Source organism: Cajanus cajan, chromosome 6 (assembly GCF_000230855.2).
Source record: "Cajanus cajan strain Asha chromosome 6, NIPB_CcT2T_4, whole genome shotgun sequence".
Taxonomy (NCBI): Eukaryota; Viridiplantae; Streptophyta; class Magnoliopsida; order Fabales; family Fabaceae; genus Cajanus; species Cajanus cajan.
Genome location: NC_138522.1, coordinates 52,563,188 through 52,583,369, shown reverse-complemented (window position 1 = coordinate 52,583,369; position 20,182 = coordinate 52,563,188). Strand labels below are relative to the sequence as shown.

Sequence of the window (20,182 nt, the reverse complement as noted above, 5' to 3'; positions counted from 1 at the left end):
ATTTTTTTTCATAAAAAAAATAAGTCAGCACAAGTGAACATACTCATATGAGATAAATCAACATATTTTCAATTAATATAAAATATTAAATTGTGAATGAAATATTACAAAATAAGTGCACATACTCCTATGAAATAAATCAACATATTAACATGAAAAATATAAAATACTGGTATAAAGTAAACATGAAATAAAAAAAATAATATTTTTAAATATAATATTTTAATTATGATATGAATTATACATCGAAAATTACTTATTACATATTTGTTCCATCAGAGTTGAAAATTTTATTAATTAGGTAGCTCATGTTCAGATTCATATTACTTCCCAGTGCTGCATGCTGGACTTAATTTGTTTACGAGTATAATGGTCATCATTATATTTCTTATCCAAATATAGCAACATTTTATGCAAGACTCTCTTATAAATTTTTTTATAATAAACTAACTAATAATGTATATAAAAAAAATGTTATGTTGTGGATCTACTTCTAATTATTATATTGTTGTCATTCGTCAACATTGATTAATCATGACAGAAGCAGAGATGTTAAATTGATATGAATCACTCTTTCAAGATTCTAGAAGTATTGAAACACAAAAACGATACATATAACGGATAAAGTGGGGGTAGCCTACTTGTGCTTCACTTAAGCTTACATACACACATCACTATTTTGACAAATACACTATAAAATATGTGCTTTAGCTAAATAAGCTTCAAATATACTCTACTTTATGATACCAATTACGGTTTTTATCAAACAATTTTCATATCTAACACTATCCCTTGTCTTACACTTTTGTTCAATTGTTCTACACATGTCGATATTTCAAGAGTTTACCAAAAAGTTTTACTATATATATATATATATTGTTTAATTTAGACTTATATATCATTTTTTTTCTTCTTAAAAACATTACTTAACATTCCTTTTTAAGCGGGGTGTATTGCAAAAACAATATAATTTTTTTTTATTCTTTGATTTAAATTTATCTATGTTACATTTTGTAAGTTAATTTATTTAAGTAGAAAAACATGATTTATGACCTCCATATATGTTACTCCATTTGTTTAACACTACAAAAATATTCTTAAACAGTCGCTTAAATATATTTTAATTAAAATATATAAAATTTAAAATTTCAATAATTGATTTTATTTTTCATAATATTCAATTACAAATTTACACATTTAATATACATATATATTATTATTAAGCTTATTAAATTCAATAATTATATTATATTATATTATATTTGATAAATGTAATAACTAATACTATATAAGAAAAAATATCAAATCATTTTTATATTCGTATAAATACTATATTAATAACATTAATTTAATACTAACTTAATATTTGTGTATACTTATGTTTTGCAATTATATGCATATATATTATTTTATTTTTAATTTAACCACTTTCAATTATATTTTATGAAAATAATAAATAAAGACATATATAAAGGGATAAAACTTTATATATTTATCATTGTATATATAATTGGAATATTCATTTGGATATATAAATAATATGTATATTTTTTTTGTTCTATTAGTTTCCTTAAAATATATTCAATTGAATATATTCATTATATTTATTTAACAATAAGTTTTATGAAATAATATTTTTTTTAAAAATAGTTTTTTTAATATACAATAACACATATTAGATGTACTATATTTATATTTACTATCTTTCAAAAAAAAAAAAAATTTATATCTACTAATGCTAAACAGTTTGCATTTTAATAAATAAAAAAAAGATGGTGTAATATTTATATCTTAAAAGAATTAATAGTAAATAAGAACATTTTTTTGTAGAAAGTTAACATCATATTTACATCATTCATCGTAATGAAACTTGAATTCACTCTTAAGATAAATACTAAGTGACAGCATGAATTTAATTATAATTCATTATATAGTTAAATCCCCACGTCACCGACAAATGGAAACCAATTACTGTTACCCACGAATTGCAATCATTTTTCTGAACTTAATCTGAAGCTTCAATGAAAAGATTAGATGATGTTTTGAGAACAGGTAAACATGATGGAGACAGTTAAATTAAATTATTTGAAGTGAATGATAAGTAAGCAATAGCAGCTGGTTGTGAATTGTGACATATGGATATTGGAACATTTGTAAGATCCCTGAAACACACAGTTATTGCTTCATAATTCATTGCTAAAGCCGTGAATCTTTCCAATATCATAACTACCTACCTTTGAAAAATTATCATCAAGCAAAAGACTACAAATAAATCACAATCCTTCCGACAAATTAAACTACGTATGAAACAAGCAATGCAAGTTTCTCATTTGAAGACAAGATTAGTTATAAGGTTATTGTTTAATGAAATCTCTCCTTATAACTATCACTTGTATAAGTACAAAACCATGTACTGGAGTGCGTCTGTTCCTTATATTTTTATACACACATATATACTATTTAACTATAGACTTTAGTTGTGTGAAACGATGATAAAAATGTAATTTTATCTAAGAATTTATAATCTATAATCTATAATATATATAAAGATACTAACAATTCAAAATTTTGAGATTTGATAATCAAAAGTAATATCAATTTATTTAAAAAATATTAATAATTTTTTAAATATTTTTATTAAATAAAATATAAAAATACAAAATGTCTATTAGCTTCATTAGTCAATAAAAAAGTCATCTCACTATTTATTATGGAGACAATCCAAACAAAAACGATTAATCGGACCGTGAATATAAATATATAATTGATAGCATTACTAATTAATCTCACTTTTAAAATTTGGTAGCATGGACAATTACTTGGCTCTTGGATCAGTATTCCACAGTAAAAAAAACCTACCAAGGGCGAGGTCATTGTATTGTTTGACATTTATTTATTTATTTATGTAAAAGTCTATCTCAGATCATACACTACGATTTCCAATTGGGTAAGTTCCTCATATTTGTTAAATTAATTGCATACCTTAAGGAGATCCAGAACGAAACCGGGGAAATAAAAATCATTAAGAACGATAAACGGTCAAGGCACGTATCTTTATAACATCTAGTCAAGTTCACATACAAGTTTTCTCCTTATATAAGAAGAAGCAACACCAATCTAATAAATTAATTATTTTGTACAATAATTTTGTCATAATATTCATTTTTTTGTTCTTTTAATTTTGAGTTTTGTCAGAGCATGGAATTGACATGAAATTCAGTCAATACGCAGCCAAGAAAATAAAATCCTAGTTCTACAAGTATATCACCCTATGATAAATGAAAAGGAACTTAGGAACCACTTTTAACCGAATCTGCCTTCAGCAACATCATTACTATGTTTATATCATGTTATGATCACCTTACTGCCATTAAAATGAATAAATACATAAATATGGTGTAGCAGTCATGAAAAGATCATATAACTAGCAGACAAACTCACACTGCCACTAAAATGAATAAATACATAATTATGGTGTAGCAACAATATCAAGTTGGCTTTCACTATATTTCTTTCTTTTAAAACAACCAAGACTGATTGCAATAATGGGAAACTGTAAATTTCCCAAAATTCAGAATACGAACCGAAGTTTCTATTTACAATTTTCTAATAAGTAGATATAGTGCAACAATAATACATGTAAAAAAAACAATAGAAGTGTTTACATCAGCAATTAATAATGACAAATACAATAAGGATTTCCATAATCTTTTACAATATTTTAAAAAAGGATGTAGCCTGAAACCTGGAGATGATATGTAGTAGCTGATTCAAAAAATAATCATGAACAACTCAGTAGGGCTTCAAAACTTGTACTTTTATCAACATAAGGTTTACCTGGAATAGCAATCTGATCAATGTATGGGTTGCTGAACTTTCTAGCTTCCTTCAATCAGTAGTGAATTATATAAGATTTAGCTTTTCTATTTTATAAAATATAAGTTATGAGCTTATGGACTCGGTTCATTTAGTACTTAAATTTAATTTATACATCAGAAACCAATATTTATATGTACATGTATGTGCGCTATTCTTAAATAGTGTTTTACATAGTAACATCTATACTTTTACAGTTTACCTCAACTGGTTTTTGGTAAAAAAGCATTTTTGAGAACCCTGGTCAGAGCCACCATGTTTATCACAAAAACTGAGCATAAAAGCAGAGTAAACAATGATATCTAATCAGTACTGATTTACTTTCCTGCATTTATTGTTAGGATGCTGACATTTTCGATAACAACCCCAAAACCTTAGCCATCTAGATGGAGTATTTACAATTGTGTAAGGCTAAAATGACACAGAATTAAACAAAAAAATCCTCCAGTTTCTGATCGAAAGCACACTATTGATAATTAAAATGGACTACATTGGAGGTTTTCAACTAACTACCAAAATTTACAGGGACAAGTAAGAGAAATATAAATGAATTAGTGAATTATTACCTCAATTCTTTTTCAGCGGAAGTTGCCTCAAATTTTGCCTTCATCTTTCTTCCTAAACAAGAATATTAGGTGAAGAGGAAGAGACTTCCACAAAAACCTCATCAAGCATCCTGCACACCACAGACAAGAAAATTTATGCACTAGCATATCTCTGCAACTTTAATAGCACGTTCAGTTTTACGAATTTTGTCTTCTGATCCTCTTTTATCTTTTGAATCTGTGAACAACTTACTACTCAATCCACCACATTTTTGATTGGTAGGAGTTACAATAGAATTCGAATCGAATCTAAGACTCTGTTTATATTATTTTAAATCTTTACTTATAGACCAATCCTAAAAGTACTCAATCCACCACAACATCCTTAAAGAGATTATGCTTGAATAACTGATTACAGTACTCCAGGTAATCTACTTCTGAAAAATTATAACATATTGATTTTTAATTTAATTTTTGTAAGTGATATGGATCAATTAGTCGTTCTCTTTGATCTAAAATGACATACTAAAGCCAACAGCAATATATATTATAGTTGTTCAGAATCTTACTCAATTCATTGATGGGAGTAAGAGAATTGGAAAACCGTTTCGTCACCTCATTGAGAAATTGCACGAAAATAACGGAACTGAAGAAGATTCAGGCCCACATCGTGAAGCTGTCACTGTCACAGAGCAACTTTCTGGCCACCAAAATGTTGGATCTATGTGACAACTTGGGTCACGTTGGCTACGCCACCTTGCTGTTCCAACAACTAGAAAACCCCAACGTGTTCTCTTACAATGCAATTATCAGAACCTACACCCATAATCACAACCATTCTCTGGCAATTACGCTGTTCAACCAAATGCTGACATGTCCTACGAAATCAGCATTGCCAGACAAATTCACGTTCCCCTTTGTCATAAAATCTTGTGCGGGTCTTCTTTGCCTTTGTCTCGGGCAGCAGGTTCACGCGCACGTGTGCAAATTTGGCACCAAGTCGCATCCAATTACGGATAACGCGCTGATTGATATGTATACAAAGTGTGGTGATTTGAGTAGTGCGTACCAAGTGTTTGAGGAAATGACTGAGCGAGATTCGGTTTCTTGGAATAGTTTAATATCGGGGCACGCGAGACTGGGGCAGATGAAGAGTGCGAGGGAAGTGTTTGATGAAATGCCTTGTAGGACAATCGTGTCTTGGACGACTATGATTAATGGGTATGCTAGAGTAGGATGTTATGCTGATGCTTTGGAGATTTTCCGTGAGATGCAAGTGGTGGGTATTGAGCCTGATGAGATTAGTGTTATATCTGTTCTACCAGCATGTGCACAGCTTGGGGCTCTTGAGGTTGGGAAGTGGATTCACAAGTACTCGGAGAAAAGTGGGTTTTTGAAGAAGACTAGTGTGTGTAATGCTCTAGTTGAAATGTATGCTAAGTGTGGTTGCATTGAAGAGGCTCGGAACTTGTTTGATAAGATGGATGAGAAGGATGTGATTTCTTGGAGTACCATGATTGGGGGGCTGGCTAGTCATGGAAAAGGGTATGCGGCAATTCGAGTTTTTGAAGATATGCAGAAAGCAGGAATAGCTCCTAATGGGGTAACGTTTGTTGGTGTTTTATCAGCTTGTGCTCATGCAGGGTTGTGGGATGAGGGGTTGAGATATTTTGATGTTATGAGGGTGGATTATCGTTTAGAGCCAGAGATTGAGCACTATGGTTGCCTTGTTGATCTTCTAGGACGCTCTGGACGGCTTGATCAGGCTCTTGACACAATATCTAAGATGCCGGTGCAACCGGATTCGAGGATATGGAACTCTTTATTGAGCTCTTGCAGGATTCATCGCAATCTTGAGATTGCTGTGGTTGCAATGGAACAGCTTTTAAAGCTTGAGCCGGAAGAATCTGGGAATTATGTTTTGCTAGCTAACATGTATGCTGAACTTGGCAAGTGGGAGGGTGTATCGAATGTTAGGAAACTCGTAAGAAACAAGAGAATAAAGAAAATCCCGGGATGTAGCTTGATTGAGGTTAACAATGTGGTTCAGGAATTTGTATCTGGTGATGATTCAAAGCCCTTTTCACAAGATATTTTTTGGATCCTAGAAGGGCTGACTTTACATCAAACTAGAACCAATGACATGATGGAATTTGTCGAGGAAGATGCAGGCTAAGTTTATAGTAAAATTATTTAGTTTGAGATTTTAAATATTATGAGAGGCTCAGAGCAATGTTTGTTCGATTTGTTCAATCATAAGGATGGAACGTGGTAAGATGTTGCTAACTAAATTTTGTCTTGTCTCGTTAGAAATCAAGAAGGCGACATTTTAGGAGCAGAAAAAGGGCATGGATCTCTTCGTGCTGCAACTTCTGGAATTCTAAAATTTCTTTGCAGATGTCATAAGTTGAAATCATTTTGGTCGAAAATAACCCCGTTAGTCGAATGTCCATGTATACAAATTTAAAAGCATACATTCGTCACAGATTTGTTAATTTCTAATTTATGGATTGAATTGTTTGATTTCCTTCCTTAATTGGTGATGCACTTAACGAATAGTCGGAAAAGAAAAGTCATTTCATCTCTTATAAACCATGGGTCATAAATTCCTTCCAATTCATTTTAGAATACTTTAGAGAAAGAAAAAAAAAAAAGATATTGTATTTCTCTTTGCAAAAAAAGAAAGTTGTTTTCGCCATACTTATATAAAAATTGAGATATATAACCATATGAAAAAAATGATATTTTTTGAGTGATTCTTTTAAGAAAGAGAAATTATTTATAATCCTAATTTTATAATAAAAATCTTTGTTTAGATTAGATCTTGTAATTTTTCCTTATTTGCATCAAAAAAGTTTTTCACACAAATATTCTAGTGTAATTCTTTTACTCCTTCACATAGTACCTATTTTGTGTTCATATCGGTGAAAATTATATTGGTTAATTCCCGACATGAATGACATAATAAGCAAGAGTTTTGATGGTACTAACCCATAACACAAATATGAACTTCCAGAAAGGATGTAGTCATGAAAAAATATTTTAGGGGTGCCAGATTATTTATATATATAAAATTATAAATTAATTTTTTTATCAGTTAAAAAAATAATAGAATTTCTCTTTTTTTAATTTAATTTTTTAGTTTTATTATAATTAATGATATAATAATATATAAATATAATATTAATATATATATATATATAGATATATATATATATATATATATATATATATGAATATATATATATAAAAACAAAAAAAAAAATTTAGAAAAGTTTGGGCCGAGATCCGCCACTGGATGTAGTAGCATATAAACTTGCTTTGAACAGGCTTGACTAGATATTAAGACAAACAATTTACTGCAAATAAAAACATAACTAATTGTCTGATTTTACCACTCTAGAATTCCCCCATACAAAAAATTACAAGTCATTACTTAGTTAAATCCACACGTCACCCGCACATAGAAACCAACTACACACTGTGACCCACGAATTGCAATTATTTGTTCAATTTGCAGCTTCAATGAAAAGATTAAATGATGTTTTGAGAACAGGTAAAAATGATGGAGACAGTTAAATTAATTTATTTGAAGTGAATGATAAGTAAGTTAACAGTTGGTTGTGATAGATGGATATGGGAACATTTGTAAAGCCCTGAATCACAGTTATTGCTTCATAATTCAACGCTAAAGCCGTGAATCTTTCCAATATCATAACTACCTACCTTTGAAAAATTATCAACAATTAAAAGACTACAAATAAATCACATTCCTTCCGACAAATTAAATTACGTATGAAACAAGCAATGCAAGTTTCTCATTTGAAGACAAGATTAGTTATAAGCCTACTGTTTAATGAAATTATAAGTTTAAATTTTACTTCTGTGATATATGTTAAATGAAGAGTGTTTGTTAATGAGTATCATTGTGATAAACCTTTAAATTTAATGGAGAAAAACACCAATAAAATTACAGTTATTGTATTTAAACTTTGTCCTAAATGATATCTCTCTTTATATCTATCAAACATATAAGTACAAAAATCCTTTAGTAGAGCATGTTTGTTTTACGTTATAGTTTTAAATACCGACCTTTATGAATATTGATTCATTATTTCTTTAATTCTTTACATTATATATGTATTTTTTTAAGTTGGTTTTCGATTCAGTTTATCAATCTTATATTTTTCTTGCACTTTGTACTTAAGATTGAAGGATTTGTATACCCTTTATGTCAATTGAGATGGCTTCTAATTGAGGCCACTAATCAGAATTGGTCTAATAACCAATTAGCTACTAACTTTATAATGACAAAATATTATTCCACATACTTCTTAAGGTTGTGTCTTATTCAAGTCATTGATCCATCTTGTTAAAATTGGCCTAAAATAAAATTTGAAAGAAACCTTCTGTATTTTAAATAAAAGAGTTATACATTGGATTTTTTTTTTTTTTACCATCATGTGACCTTTTTAGTTTTATAAAAACTAATAACATTAAATATTTTTTTATTGTTAGACATAAATATTGAGTTTTAGTAACTTTACCTTAACCCGAGCACATTACCTAAGTAATCAGCTCAAGAACGACATCACTGGAATAATAACTTGGTGGACTCAAATTAATAGTTGGTTCAAGATCGACATCATTGGAAGAGAATTATTTGCTCTAAACCAATCTCATGGGCAAGAAGAGGCCTCTTGGACCACCCTTTTAGATACGTGGATTGCTTTCCAAAATCTGGATTCAGATATACAAATGTACATCATATAATTTGATTCTAGGATTAGCATGGCTAGGCAATTTTTTTTTTTTTTTTTTTTTCAATTTGGACTGCAACTGCCACTAGATTTCTTTAGATCATCATTTATATTCATCTGGGTTCTAAGAACGGCCATCTAAAAATAAAATAATTTCTCAAGGAATTCGCTAGATCATCATTTGATGATTCCCACGATCGAATTGAAACCAGAGTCTTGTTTCATGCGTGATGTCACAAAGAACATTTACATTAATGAGATTTGTCAATTAAAAAAGATAGAAAAACGAATCTAATGAAATTTACGGAGTAATACAATTAATATAAATTTCTTAGCTAATCAGAATAAGAATAATACACAGCATACGTATATACAGTGTAGAATCCTATTTTCAATCAAAGAGCAAGTGGTTAATTATATATATATATAATATGAGAAATAATTGGAGATATTTTAATAATTTATTTATAAAATTTTAGAAAGCCGTTGCCACTATTTACCTGCTGATGGAGACAATACAAGCAAAGAAGATTCAACTTACCGTGAATATAAATATATAATGTCACTTTCAAAAGCAACATGGAGAATTTACTTGGCTCTTTGATCAGTATTCCACAGTAAAAAACCTACCAAGACCAAGGTAGTCATTGTATTGTATGACATTTATATATTTTACGTACAAGTCTATCTCAGATCATACACTACGATTTCCGATTGGTTAACTTCCTCTAATTTGTCAAATTAATCACATCTACCTTAAGGAGATCCAGAAAGAAACCGGGGAAATAAAAATCATTAAGAACGATAAAACGGTCAAGGCACGTATCTGTTTAACATCTAGTCATGTTTACATATGATGAGTTTTCGTTTTAAGGAGAACGGAGAACCAACACCAATTTAATAAAATATATACGATAAACACATACAATATCAAATTAATACAGCACGATTTTCAAAATTCATTGTTCAAATAATAAAACTCAAACTAATATGAATGCATGTGAACCAATTAAGTCGTATGGATCAAGTTTTGTCGCATTTTTAACTGCATCTCTTATAATTACAATCTATGGGGTTTTTCCTTATTAAACACACATTCAGAACTGACACATCATTGATCTTAGAGAATATTGGTTTTGATTTCTAAAGTAAAGAATCGAATACCGTGACATGCTAACCCAAAATAACACACAGATGCTAAATTATAATTTATAAGGATATGGTGCAATTTGGGTATTCCTTATTTTCTTGCTTTGTAATGAGTATAGGTTAAGTTGGAGCACATTTCACGGTTAAATAAGGACAAATGCCAACAGCATGCATGCATGGCGTTACCCTCGAGATCAATTGCTCTACATAATTCCTCATTCCTTCTTCAATCACCAAAATTCCACACAAAGAGAAGACAAACACAATTTTAAACCATAAATTATGCAGCACAGGACGGGGAGACCTTAATCAACTGATATATATGCAAGAAATCATATCTTGCTTTATTTTGTAACCTAGTGTTTGCTAATAAATACCTAACTATAAAAATAAAGTGATATATTATATATTATTATACAATAATAGCATAAGTGTTTCACAATTTGAGGAGAGTCGAGAACAACATACTATATAAAGCCAAAAAAAAAAAATTCCCAGTATCCTGGCGAGATTATATGTGTAGCTTGCCATGCTTTTAGCACAAGCAAACTTAACACCAATGTATATGTGATATACTCCTATATATATTTTGTATATATAGTCTCTATGGTCATATCATATATTAAATAACTAGGTTGATAAAATTAAATGTACGTGTGGTGTGTCAATTGACATCCTATCACACTCACACACGTGTTGTTCGATCAATAGCTTCTTTGGTTGATCACCTTGCTTAATTGAACTTTATGCTTCTGATCATTAATTGAATTGGGTTTTTGTCAATTGCATATAAATGTACTGTTCTGTGTGTGCATAAAATTGAACTATTGATCATTTAAATGTAGTTAATGATAATGAGAATGGAGGAAGATGGATATAGCAAAAGAAAAGTGGAAAACGAAAGGAGAATTGAAGGACGATAGGGATTGATTTATGGAAATTGGTGAGGGGGAAGAGAAACGGTGTTCCATGAAATAATATTAATTTTTAATATGCAGAGGTTGGCGACCTAGGGAACCCTATCTTCATAAATTCATGTTGTGTTTGTATATGAAATTAATCCTATTCCTCGTGCATTTTGACTTTTCGATTGTCCTCACTGCATTGTGCCACGTGGCTCATCCCCGTTGGCTGCTGTATGAATCATCCGTTGAAAGAAGGGACCACTACATCACGTGTGGATCATTGACTCCCATGCACTCTGCCTTTTCCTTTTTTGTTGGTTTGGCACTGAAATCAATGTGGCTTCTGTCTTAAATGTGTCTGCCAAAAAAAATAATAATATTCAGTAAATCTCTTTTTTTAATAAATTTTGATTAATAAGAGAAAATGTTTTAAAAATATATTTTATTTTATATGTGAGAATCTAAATCAATATTAAAGAAGTTCACACCAACTCAGTCATCTTATTTAACCAATTAAGCTCCCATTTAATATTTAAAAATTTATGCAAAGAGTATTTAAGTATCTAAAAACACGAACATTTTTATGATTTTTTATATCTTTTACTTTATTATTTTTATTTTATTTTATTAAATTTCAATATTTTAAAAAAATATTATCTATACTAAAAAAATCATTAATATTTTTATACTTTATAAGATAATTTTATTTATTTATTATTTATGATAAGTACGTAAAATATTCAAAAAAGAAAGATATAATTGAAAATGTAATAATTATAATATTATTATAAATTTATAAATAAATAAAATTTTACTCTAAAAAATACTAACAACTAAATAGAATAAGGATTATATTATGATTTTGGAAGAGTAAATCATCATCATTCAATAACTTGACACATTTATTATCTTTCTTTATATCTATTAGGTATTGCTCATTATGAAGATATATATCTTAATTTGTAAAAGAAGCTAGTAAAGAAAATTATTCATTTACCATAAGACATATATATAATGATGAGGTCAAGATTTCCATTCTAAATCTAAATGAAGTCGATATAGCGATCCTTCTTGGTATTTTACAGCTCCTGGTCTATGCAACTTGAAGGTGAAGACCCCCATTTGGTGGAAGCTTCATAAACACACTCTTTCCCGTTTTTCTTCCTTGTCTTTGTTCTTTAATTCCCTACCCTCCATGCATGCTGATTATAGTCGTCATTACAAAGCTCTCTCCCCTTGTTGATCTCCTATATCATACTTTGCAGTATCCCTCAAGTTATTGTTTCGTTTCTAAGTGAACGACATAACTTATATAAAGCACCAAAACCTAATCGAAGAAGAGTTTAGTTTGTCTCTCCATGCAAGTAAGCAACTGCTTAACTTATTCATCTCACAGTTCCTAATTTCCAAGTATTTTTTATTAATTCCTCTATTTGAAGAACAAAGTCTTTGTAATACTTGATTTTTTTCCAAAGTGTATGCTACCTTTTCTTGAGTAGTGGATTCAGAAAACGAAAAGCTAAACTGAACTTTCTTCAGTAAGTTGTGTAGCTTTTTCCTAAGATGTGCATCATGACACCAATTTTTGTGTGGTACAGAAGGAAAAGGGAGCAATTATGAAGGAGGGAACCGATATAGAAATGGAAGGACGTGGAAATGATGAAACCCTACCACCAGGATTTCGATTTCATCCCACCGATGAAGAACTTGTCACCTGCTATCTCCTAAATAAGATATCGGATTCTGGGTTTACAGGTAAAGCAATAACCGATGTAGATCTCAACAAATGTGAGCCATGGGAGCTACCAGGTACTACTTTCTTTCTTTTCTTATCAACATTTTTTATCCAATTAATTATCTTCTGTTTATTTCAGATTCGTTTCATGCATGCGTTACATGCTCATATTACAAAGCGCGTAATTATATGTTTTTTTCATATTGTTTTCAGTTTCTCATTTAGTATCTTTTCATGCTATTTTCAAAACACATCTAGGGTTTGTTGCTAATACACGCATCCGATACTGGTACCATTTTACGGGCAAGTGATTGATGCACTTATTCCGGATCCATTATATTCATACATATATATAACAAGCTAACTAATCTATCTAATTGTTCCATATATTAAGGTAGACGTTCGTCTTTCTTGTGACATGGATAAGATTTATGTGCTATATATTTATATTATTATTTGAATATGTATATATGATATATATATCCTCCAGTTTCTAACCAAATACAGCAATATATGTTTTGGCTTATTCATGAAATAGGGAAGGCGAAGATGGGAGAAAAAGAATGGTACTTCTTCAGTCTGAGAGATCGTAAATACCCGACGGGTGTGAGAACGAATCGAGCAACGAACACGGGGTATTGGAAAACCACAGGAAAAGACAAGGAGATTCTGAACAGTGCAAATTCGGAGTTAATTGGAATGAAGAAGACATTAGTTTTCTACAAAGGGAGAGCTCCAAGAGGAGAGAAAAGCAACTGGGTCATGCATGAATATCGGATTCACTCCAAATCCACCTATAGAACTAACAGGGTACATATATAATTAACATATTTTGCTTCTTCCACACTAGCCTAATTAGGACAATGGATTGAAGATTTGGAATCACTTCATTTTTCTTACCTTCTTGTTCCTCAAATTAAAAATAAATAAATAAATAACAGGTCTTTAAGAAATAATATTATTTAATTATTTTCTCCTAATTGATAGTTTTTCGTGCTGAGGTGTTACTTTTTCATAAGAAAGACGAAAGAAAATGGGAATGGGACCTAGAACAATATATCCTCATCTTATGTTAATAATAATGGTAAAGCTTGTACCCCAAATTAATTTGAGGTGTATGAGTCAAAAGTTAAGAGAGACCAAGAACAAAAAATAAAGAGAAAAATAATAATAGATCCGATAAATGATATAAAATTGAGATAGAAAATAAAACTGAGATGAAAAAGAAAGTGAGTGTATGTTAATTTTTATTTTTTTTTGTTATAATCAAATATGTGCCCAAAATTCAATAAATTAAACAGCATTTTGGGTAGCCATTTGAGTTGAGTAGTAAGTTCTTACTCAACATTTTATATAAAAATAAAATGAACTAACATGACATCCATAACTTTGATACATGCAGCAGGATGAATGGGTGGTTTGCAGGGTATTCAAGAAGAGTGGTGGTGCAAAGAAGTACCCTTCTTCCAACCATGCAAGATCAGTGAATCCTTACAGCTTGGAAATAGGACCAAATAATTTTATGGCACCACAAATGATGCAACTTGGAGATCCTGCTGCTCATTTCCTTTATGGACGCAATCATAATCACATGAGCACCACTGTAGAGTTAGCTGAACTTGCTAGGGTTTTGAGAGGAGGTGGAGCAACAAGTAGTGTCAACGTACCAATGCAACCCCACTTAAGCTACCCTACTTTATCAGCAGCAGCAGCATCAGCAGCGGGAGGAGGATTCACCATTTCAGGTCTCAATTTGAATCTTGGAGGAGCCATAGCCACAACACAACCCATTTTGCCACTTTCGCCTCCTCCTGTTCATACAATGGCTCAACCACTTGATGTCAATTCAAGCATGATCACATCCACTTCTCTTGGTGCTGAGAATGTAGCAGCTGGTTATGGATCAGAAATGAGCAACATCAATTCTCATGGCAATAGGTTTATGGGCATGGAACATTGCATGGATCTAGACAACTATTGGCCTTCCTACTAAATTATATATGAGACCTTCAAGTAGTTTTATTATTAGGCACAAGTGCACAATCTAGTACTATATAACTTTAGTTGGTTCAGTTGCCATAAAATTGAAGTTCTACTTTTTCTAGTGTTTCCAAAGTTTCATGCGGGAAAATGACCATATCCACCAGTATCCTAGTGACAGTGTACCCTTTCCAATCAAGTAACTTTTTGAATGTTTGTTTGTCGATTACTCTACTGTCTTTTCTTTATATTGAATGCCACTATATGATAAGTTATAATTGCATACCTTGTCCCTGATTATTTCTATACTACTGAGTTTCATTGATTTTCTTTATCTTAATTGGAACCTTCTAATTAACATCGATAGGATGTGGGCTTTTGATTATTTATACTAATAGTTTAATTTCAATATGTTAAAAAGTTTTACCAACAAGTCGGATCTAATACTAAACTGCATGTATTATACATTTTTTTTTTCATTTTAGTATGGAAATGCAAAAAAAAAAAAAAACTTTATAATATTATTATATATATTGTCCTTTTTTATTCTCCTTGAGGTATTCTGTACATTTCAGCCACTATAGCAACCAGTTATTTATATTACGAATGCCCTCGGAATAGTTTCCTTTTAATATTTTGCAATTATACACACACCCACTCACTGTTCTTATAAAATTCCTATATAGGTTAACGTATAATTTTTACATCGCTGTTTCAAATATTAGTAACAGCGGTCAATTATGCATTACTTTTAATATTTTTTTTTACTATATTTAACATCTTTAATAACATTTATCTATTTATATTTATTAAAATGTTATAGATAGAATAATAATTTTTTATCTTAATATTATTCTTTATAATTATCTTTTAAAATTAAACTTCACATTGAATAAAAAAAAAGGTAATATATAAGAAGTATATTTCTCTTATCTCTAATTATTTCTCAAAAGTATATATAATCGTAGAGTGAAACTTAAGATAAATAAAATTTTAATATGTAATTTAAATTTAATGGTGACTAACTTAAGATATCTTCTCTTATTAAAAAAAATTGGATATCTTAAATAATTTATAGACAAAAGTTATAAATTATAAGCAGTGATACAATCTAATTATCATTTTATAAAGTTTACAAAAATTTAACATTATTAAAATGTTACAAAATATCTCTTTGATAATATTTTTAAAACTGTTTTTATTAATATTTAAAATATTATTAAAAGTTTTTAACAACATAGGTCTTATTTACATTTGATAAAATGTTATAAAAGTATATTAGTATAATTTACTCATAATTTAACAATATTTTTCTAATGTTTCTAAAAAGATATTTTGTTGTAGTGTACCTAGCTACACAACTAAAATTTTCAGCTTTAAGACATTATATTATAAAGTTACCATATTCTAATGGAAAGAGAGAGAGAAAAAAAGCATTGAAATTGTCTATTTTTAATGAAAATTAAACTATTACTGCAAATATCATATATTTACATTTGCAATATATTAATTATACTATTAGTATAATGTATAATATGTAGTTTTAGTTCCAAAGACATTGTGTGTTAATATTATGTATCATATTATTAATATAGTTACACCGAGGAAAGCAATAGCATGGAAATTTTTATACCTGTGAAAACAAAAGTTAAAATCATAGCAATCATAATAAGGAAATACAATAATATTCATGGTTTAATGATGATGATTATTGGATGAAAATTTGAAGAATCTTAAATTAAAAAATATAAAAACTATGAAAATTAAATACAAATAATTAAATTAAAAAATAAAAATCCCAAAAATTAAATGCCAAGGACAATTCGATGATTAACCAAAATTCTTCGGCCAAAGTTGAGATGAATATACTCGAACCAAGGTCAGAGCGAGGATACTCTAGCCAAGGCGATGCCAAAGATGCTCCAACACAATCATGTGTAATCCAACTGAAATTGAATTGAAGATTATGTTTCGGTCACGCTCATAGCCAAGCCAAAGATAAAATGTTAATAAATAAATTGGATGAATTTTTAATAGGTTACATATGGATAATTTTTAATCAAATTTTAATGGATATAAATGTTTGGATAGTTTTTAATCCATCCTATCAAAATTTATTCATTCTATCTATTTTCTCTCCTAAATAAGAATCATATGTTGTGTTCAAGAAGATGAGAGTCAAAAAAATTGGACGAAATAAATGCACAAGCTTCGCAAGTGTTGTAAATTTGTTGAGAGGCATCTGGTGATGGTAAGTCATGATAATGATAACCAAAGGTGACATAAGGCACCTTTGAGACTTTAGGAGTAAATTAATAATTGAAATTGATATATTGTGTCGTATAAACAAGTCTAAGCGTTAAACATGTTTATTTTTGTCTCTACACAGCTTAAATACTTGTTAGGGTCATATGCTCACTCAACACTTTCGAAACCAAATAAACTATTTATCATATATTATATCATTCTTAATATAGTGTTTGGTTAAATGGTAAAATAAGAGTTAAAATAAAATAAATTTTACAATATATATTTTAAAATAAATAAATCATTATAATTATAATACCACATTATAAGAAATATTATCTATTAAATAATTTTATTAATAATATATATTTATTCAAGAATATTTAGACCGAGCTAAGATCACACAACATAAACCTAACTAACCATCAAAATACATGAAATCTTATTTTTAAAACTAAAACCCCAAAAACAATTTGAGACCGAACCCTGTTAGAGGGACAATACAAGTCCCTCATCCGTAGTTATAATGGTTAAACTTACGAGTGCCGAGGCTTGAAGATAGCAAGAGTATGCATATTATATATCGTGACTACATATTATTTTAAAAATATTAAAATAAAATTAAGTAATAAAGATATTTATAAGTAATAAAAACAGTAGAGTAATTATTGAAAAAGAATAATAGTTACTAAAAAAATTTAATAATAAAAAAACATAACGGTGAGACCAAAAATAATTACTAAAAAGTATAACCTTCGCTGATAAACACCTTCGCTGGATGTGATAATTACTATAAGAAAAAAAGTTTGGTTAAATCCCTCTTTTTGTCGCTTATAATATTTTTTTATTTTAATTTAATCTCACTTTAATTTTAAGTCTCAATTTAGTCCCCAATAATTTAAATCATTACAATTTGGGACTTCCGTCTAAATGATTTAAACGGAGTTAACTGGTGGCCACATGGATGCCACGTAGATGCCACGTAGGTGGATCCCAAAATACTTGAATACACCTAGAACCAGAACGACCCATTCTGAAACCAGAACGGTCCGTTCTGGTTACATTATTGGTGTGTAAATTTTATACCTGGAACGGGCCGTTCCAGATGCAACATTTATACACCAACAGTGTAACCACAACGGACCGTTCTGATTTCAAAATTTCGTGAATACAAAGCATTTCAAACACTAGATTTAGTAATATTGTTAATGGGAATTGATAACTTCAATTGCTAAAAATTTGTATAAATTTGGATTATACAGTGTATCATTAAGGACGATACAGTGTATCACTAAGGACAATGGTAACAAGTTTTATTTCATTGTTAGTCAAACTGGAGTGAACCACTTACTACCAAATTGACACTATACAGTCAAGGATGAAACGAAACGGTGTTTTCCCTTGAAGTCATTGACAATGTTCCCCAACAATAACAACCTGTTTTTGAGGAGATATAACCTGAATTTTTGTGGTTTAGGATTTCCCTTCAGCGTATGATTTCCTTTCTCAATAATTTCTTTAAACTTTTTTAGTATATGTTATGTTCTGAATTTTTGTTTTCAATTTCTAAACCATGTTTCTGTCTTTGAATTTATGATATATTATGAATTTTTATTTTTAATTTTTGAATCACATTACGACATTTTAGTCAAGATTTTGAACTGGATAAGTTCAAATCAAAGAAGGATTTTGAAAAGTCTTATCTTATTTGATTTTTTTTTAGTTTTATTCATAAATAAATATTAATTTATTGTATTTTTTATTTATTATATTTTTATTAATATAGATATAATAAAAAAATACAATAAAAAACATGAAGTTGACGTTCTAGAACGGGTCGTTCTGAATTCAAAACTGCCCGTTCTAACAGCAGAACGGCGCGTTCTGGATTCAGAATGACCCGTTCTGCTGCACTCATGTTGTGTTAAATTTGCATTTGGAACGGCCCGTTTCAGTTGCAAAATTAACACATAACATATGCATGCAGAACGGGCCGTTCTGGTTCTAGGTATATTCATAACATTTGACATCCACCTAGCATCTACGTGGCATTCACCTAGCATCCACGTCAACAGGAGTAAACCCCGTTTAAATCATTTAAACGGAAGTCCCAAATTGCAATGATTTAAATTATTGAGAACCAAATTGAGACCTAAAATTAAAGTAGGACTAAATTGAAACAAAAAAATATTATCAGGGACCAAAAGAGGTATTTAACCAAAAAGTTTTGTATGGATGTTAAAACGAAACTGAGTTGAATAAAAGCTCTAGATAAACACCATCGCTGATTATTTACATTAATTTTTGAATATTTCACCATAAAACCTTGTAAAACCATGAATGAAAATAAAATCATATAGATTACGGATATTCAGGCATGATCAGTGTTCTAAGAAAAACAACCAAAGTAAAGCAGTCCCTTCTCAACTCACTTTCAAAGTTCATAGTTTTTCAGTTCCACTTGAGTCCACCAATATTACATCCATTAAAGCAACCTAAACCACTCTACCCTTTATGTAAACATATTTTAGTAAATTACTTTGTAGCTACTGAAATACCTACATTATAATATGAAAAAGAAAAACATGATTTACATACCATTAACAACCAAAGAAATATTTTTACCGTTAGTCTAACAAAAGAAATCCATGTATATATTTTAACTGTGTTCATTCAAACCATACTGATCTTCCCTTGTCTCTTAAAATCAAACCATAATTCGTGAATGAATCATACTTATCTTCCTTTCCTCCTACTAAATCAAACCACAAAATAAACAAACAAAACTAAACCAGTCGTCAATTTATATTTTTTTTTTCTTCTAAAACACCTGTAAATCAGGAAAGATGATAAATCTCTCGCGTAACAATAAGTCAATTAGTTTACTAAGTTGGTGTCCGTAATATGATATTACAAACAGAATTGTTTTAAAAAATTTGAAGGATAATTCAAGAAACTTAAAACAGAAAAGGAAGGAAAAAAAAA

General features: G+C 29.6%; 2 protein-coding genes across 4 annotated transcripts; both read left to right on the top strand.

The window, feature by feature from the left end:
* Positions 1-4,351: 4,351 nt before the first annotated feature.
* Positions 4,352-6,947, top strand: LOC109797549 (pentatricopeptide repeat-containing protein At2g20540). Its single transcript, XM_020357613.3, has one exon. It carries the CDS (start codon positions 5,002-5,004, stop codon positions 6,595-6,597), a length of 1,596 nt encoding a protein of 531 aa, XP_020213202.1. The 5' UTR covers positions 4,352-5,001; the 3' UTR covers positions 6,598-6,947.
* Positions 6,948-12,201: 5,254 nt separating this feature from the next.
* Positions 12,202-15,233, top strand: NAC038 (NAC domain containing protein 38). Of its 3 annotated transcripts, XM_029270895.2 has the most exons (5): positions 12,202-12,343; positions 12,501-12,599; positions 12,834-13,044; positions 13,509-13,780; positions 14,373-15,233. In XM_029270895.2, the coding sequence occupies exons 2-5, from the start codon at positions 12,594-12,596 to the stop codon at positions 14,961-14,963; spliced, it is 1,080 nt and encodes a 359-aa protein (XP_029126728.1). In that variant the 5' UTR covers positions 12,202-12,343; positions 12,501-12,593; the 3' UTR covers positions 14,964-15,233. The 3 variants fall into 3 exon arrangements, with proteins under 3 accessions (XP_029126728.1, XP_020211566.2, XP_029126727.1); XM_020355977.3 differs by having other exon boundaries at positions 12,268-12,599; positions 14,376-15,233; XM_029270894.2 differs by having other exon boundaries at positions 12,269-12,599.
* Positions 15,234-20,182: the final 4,949 nt, after the last annotated feature.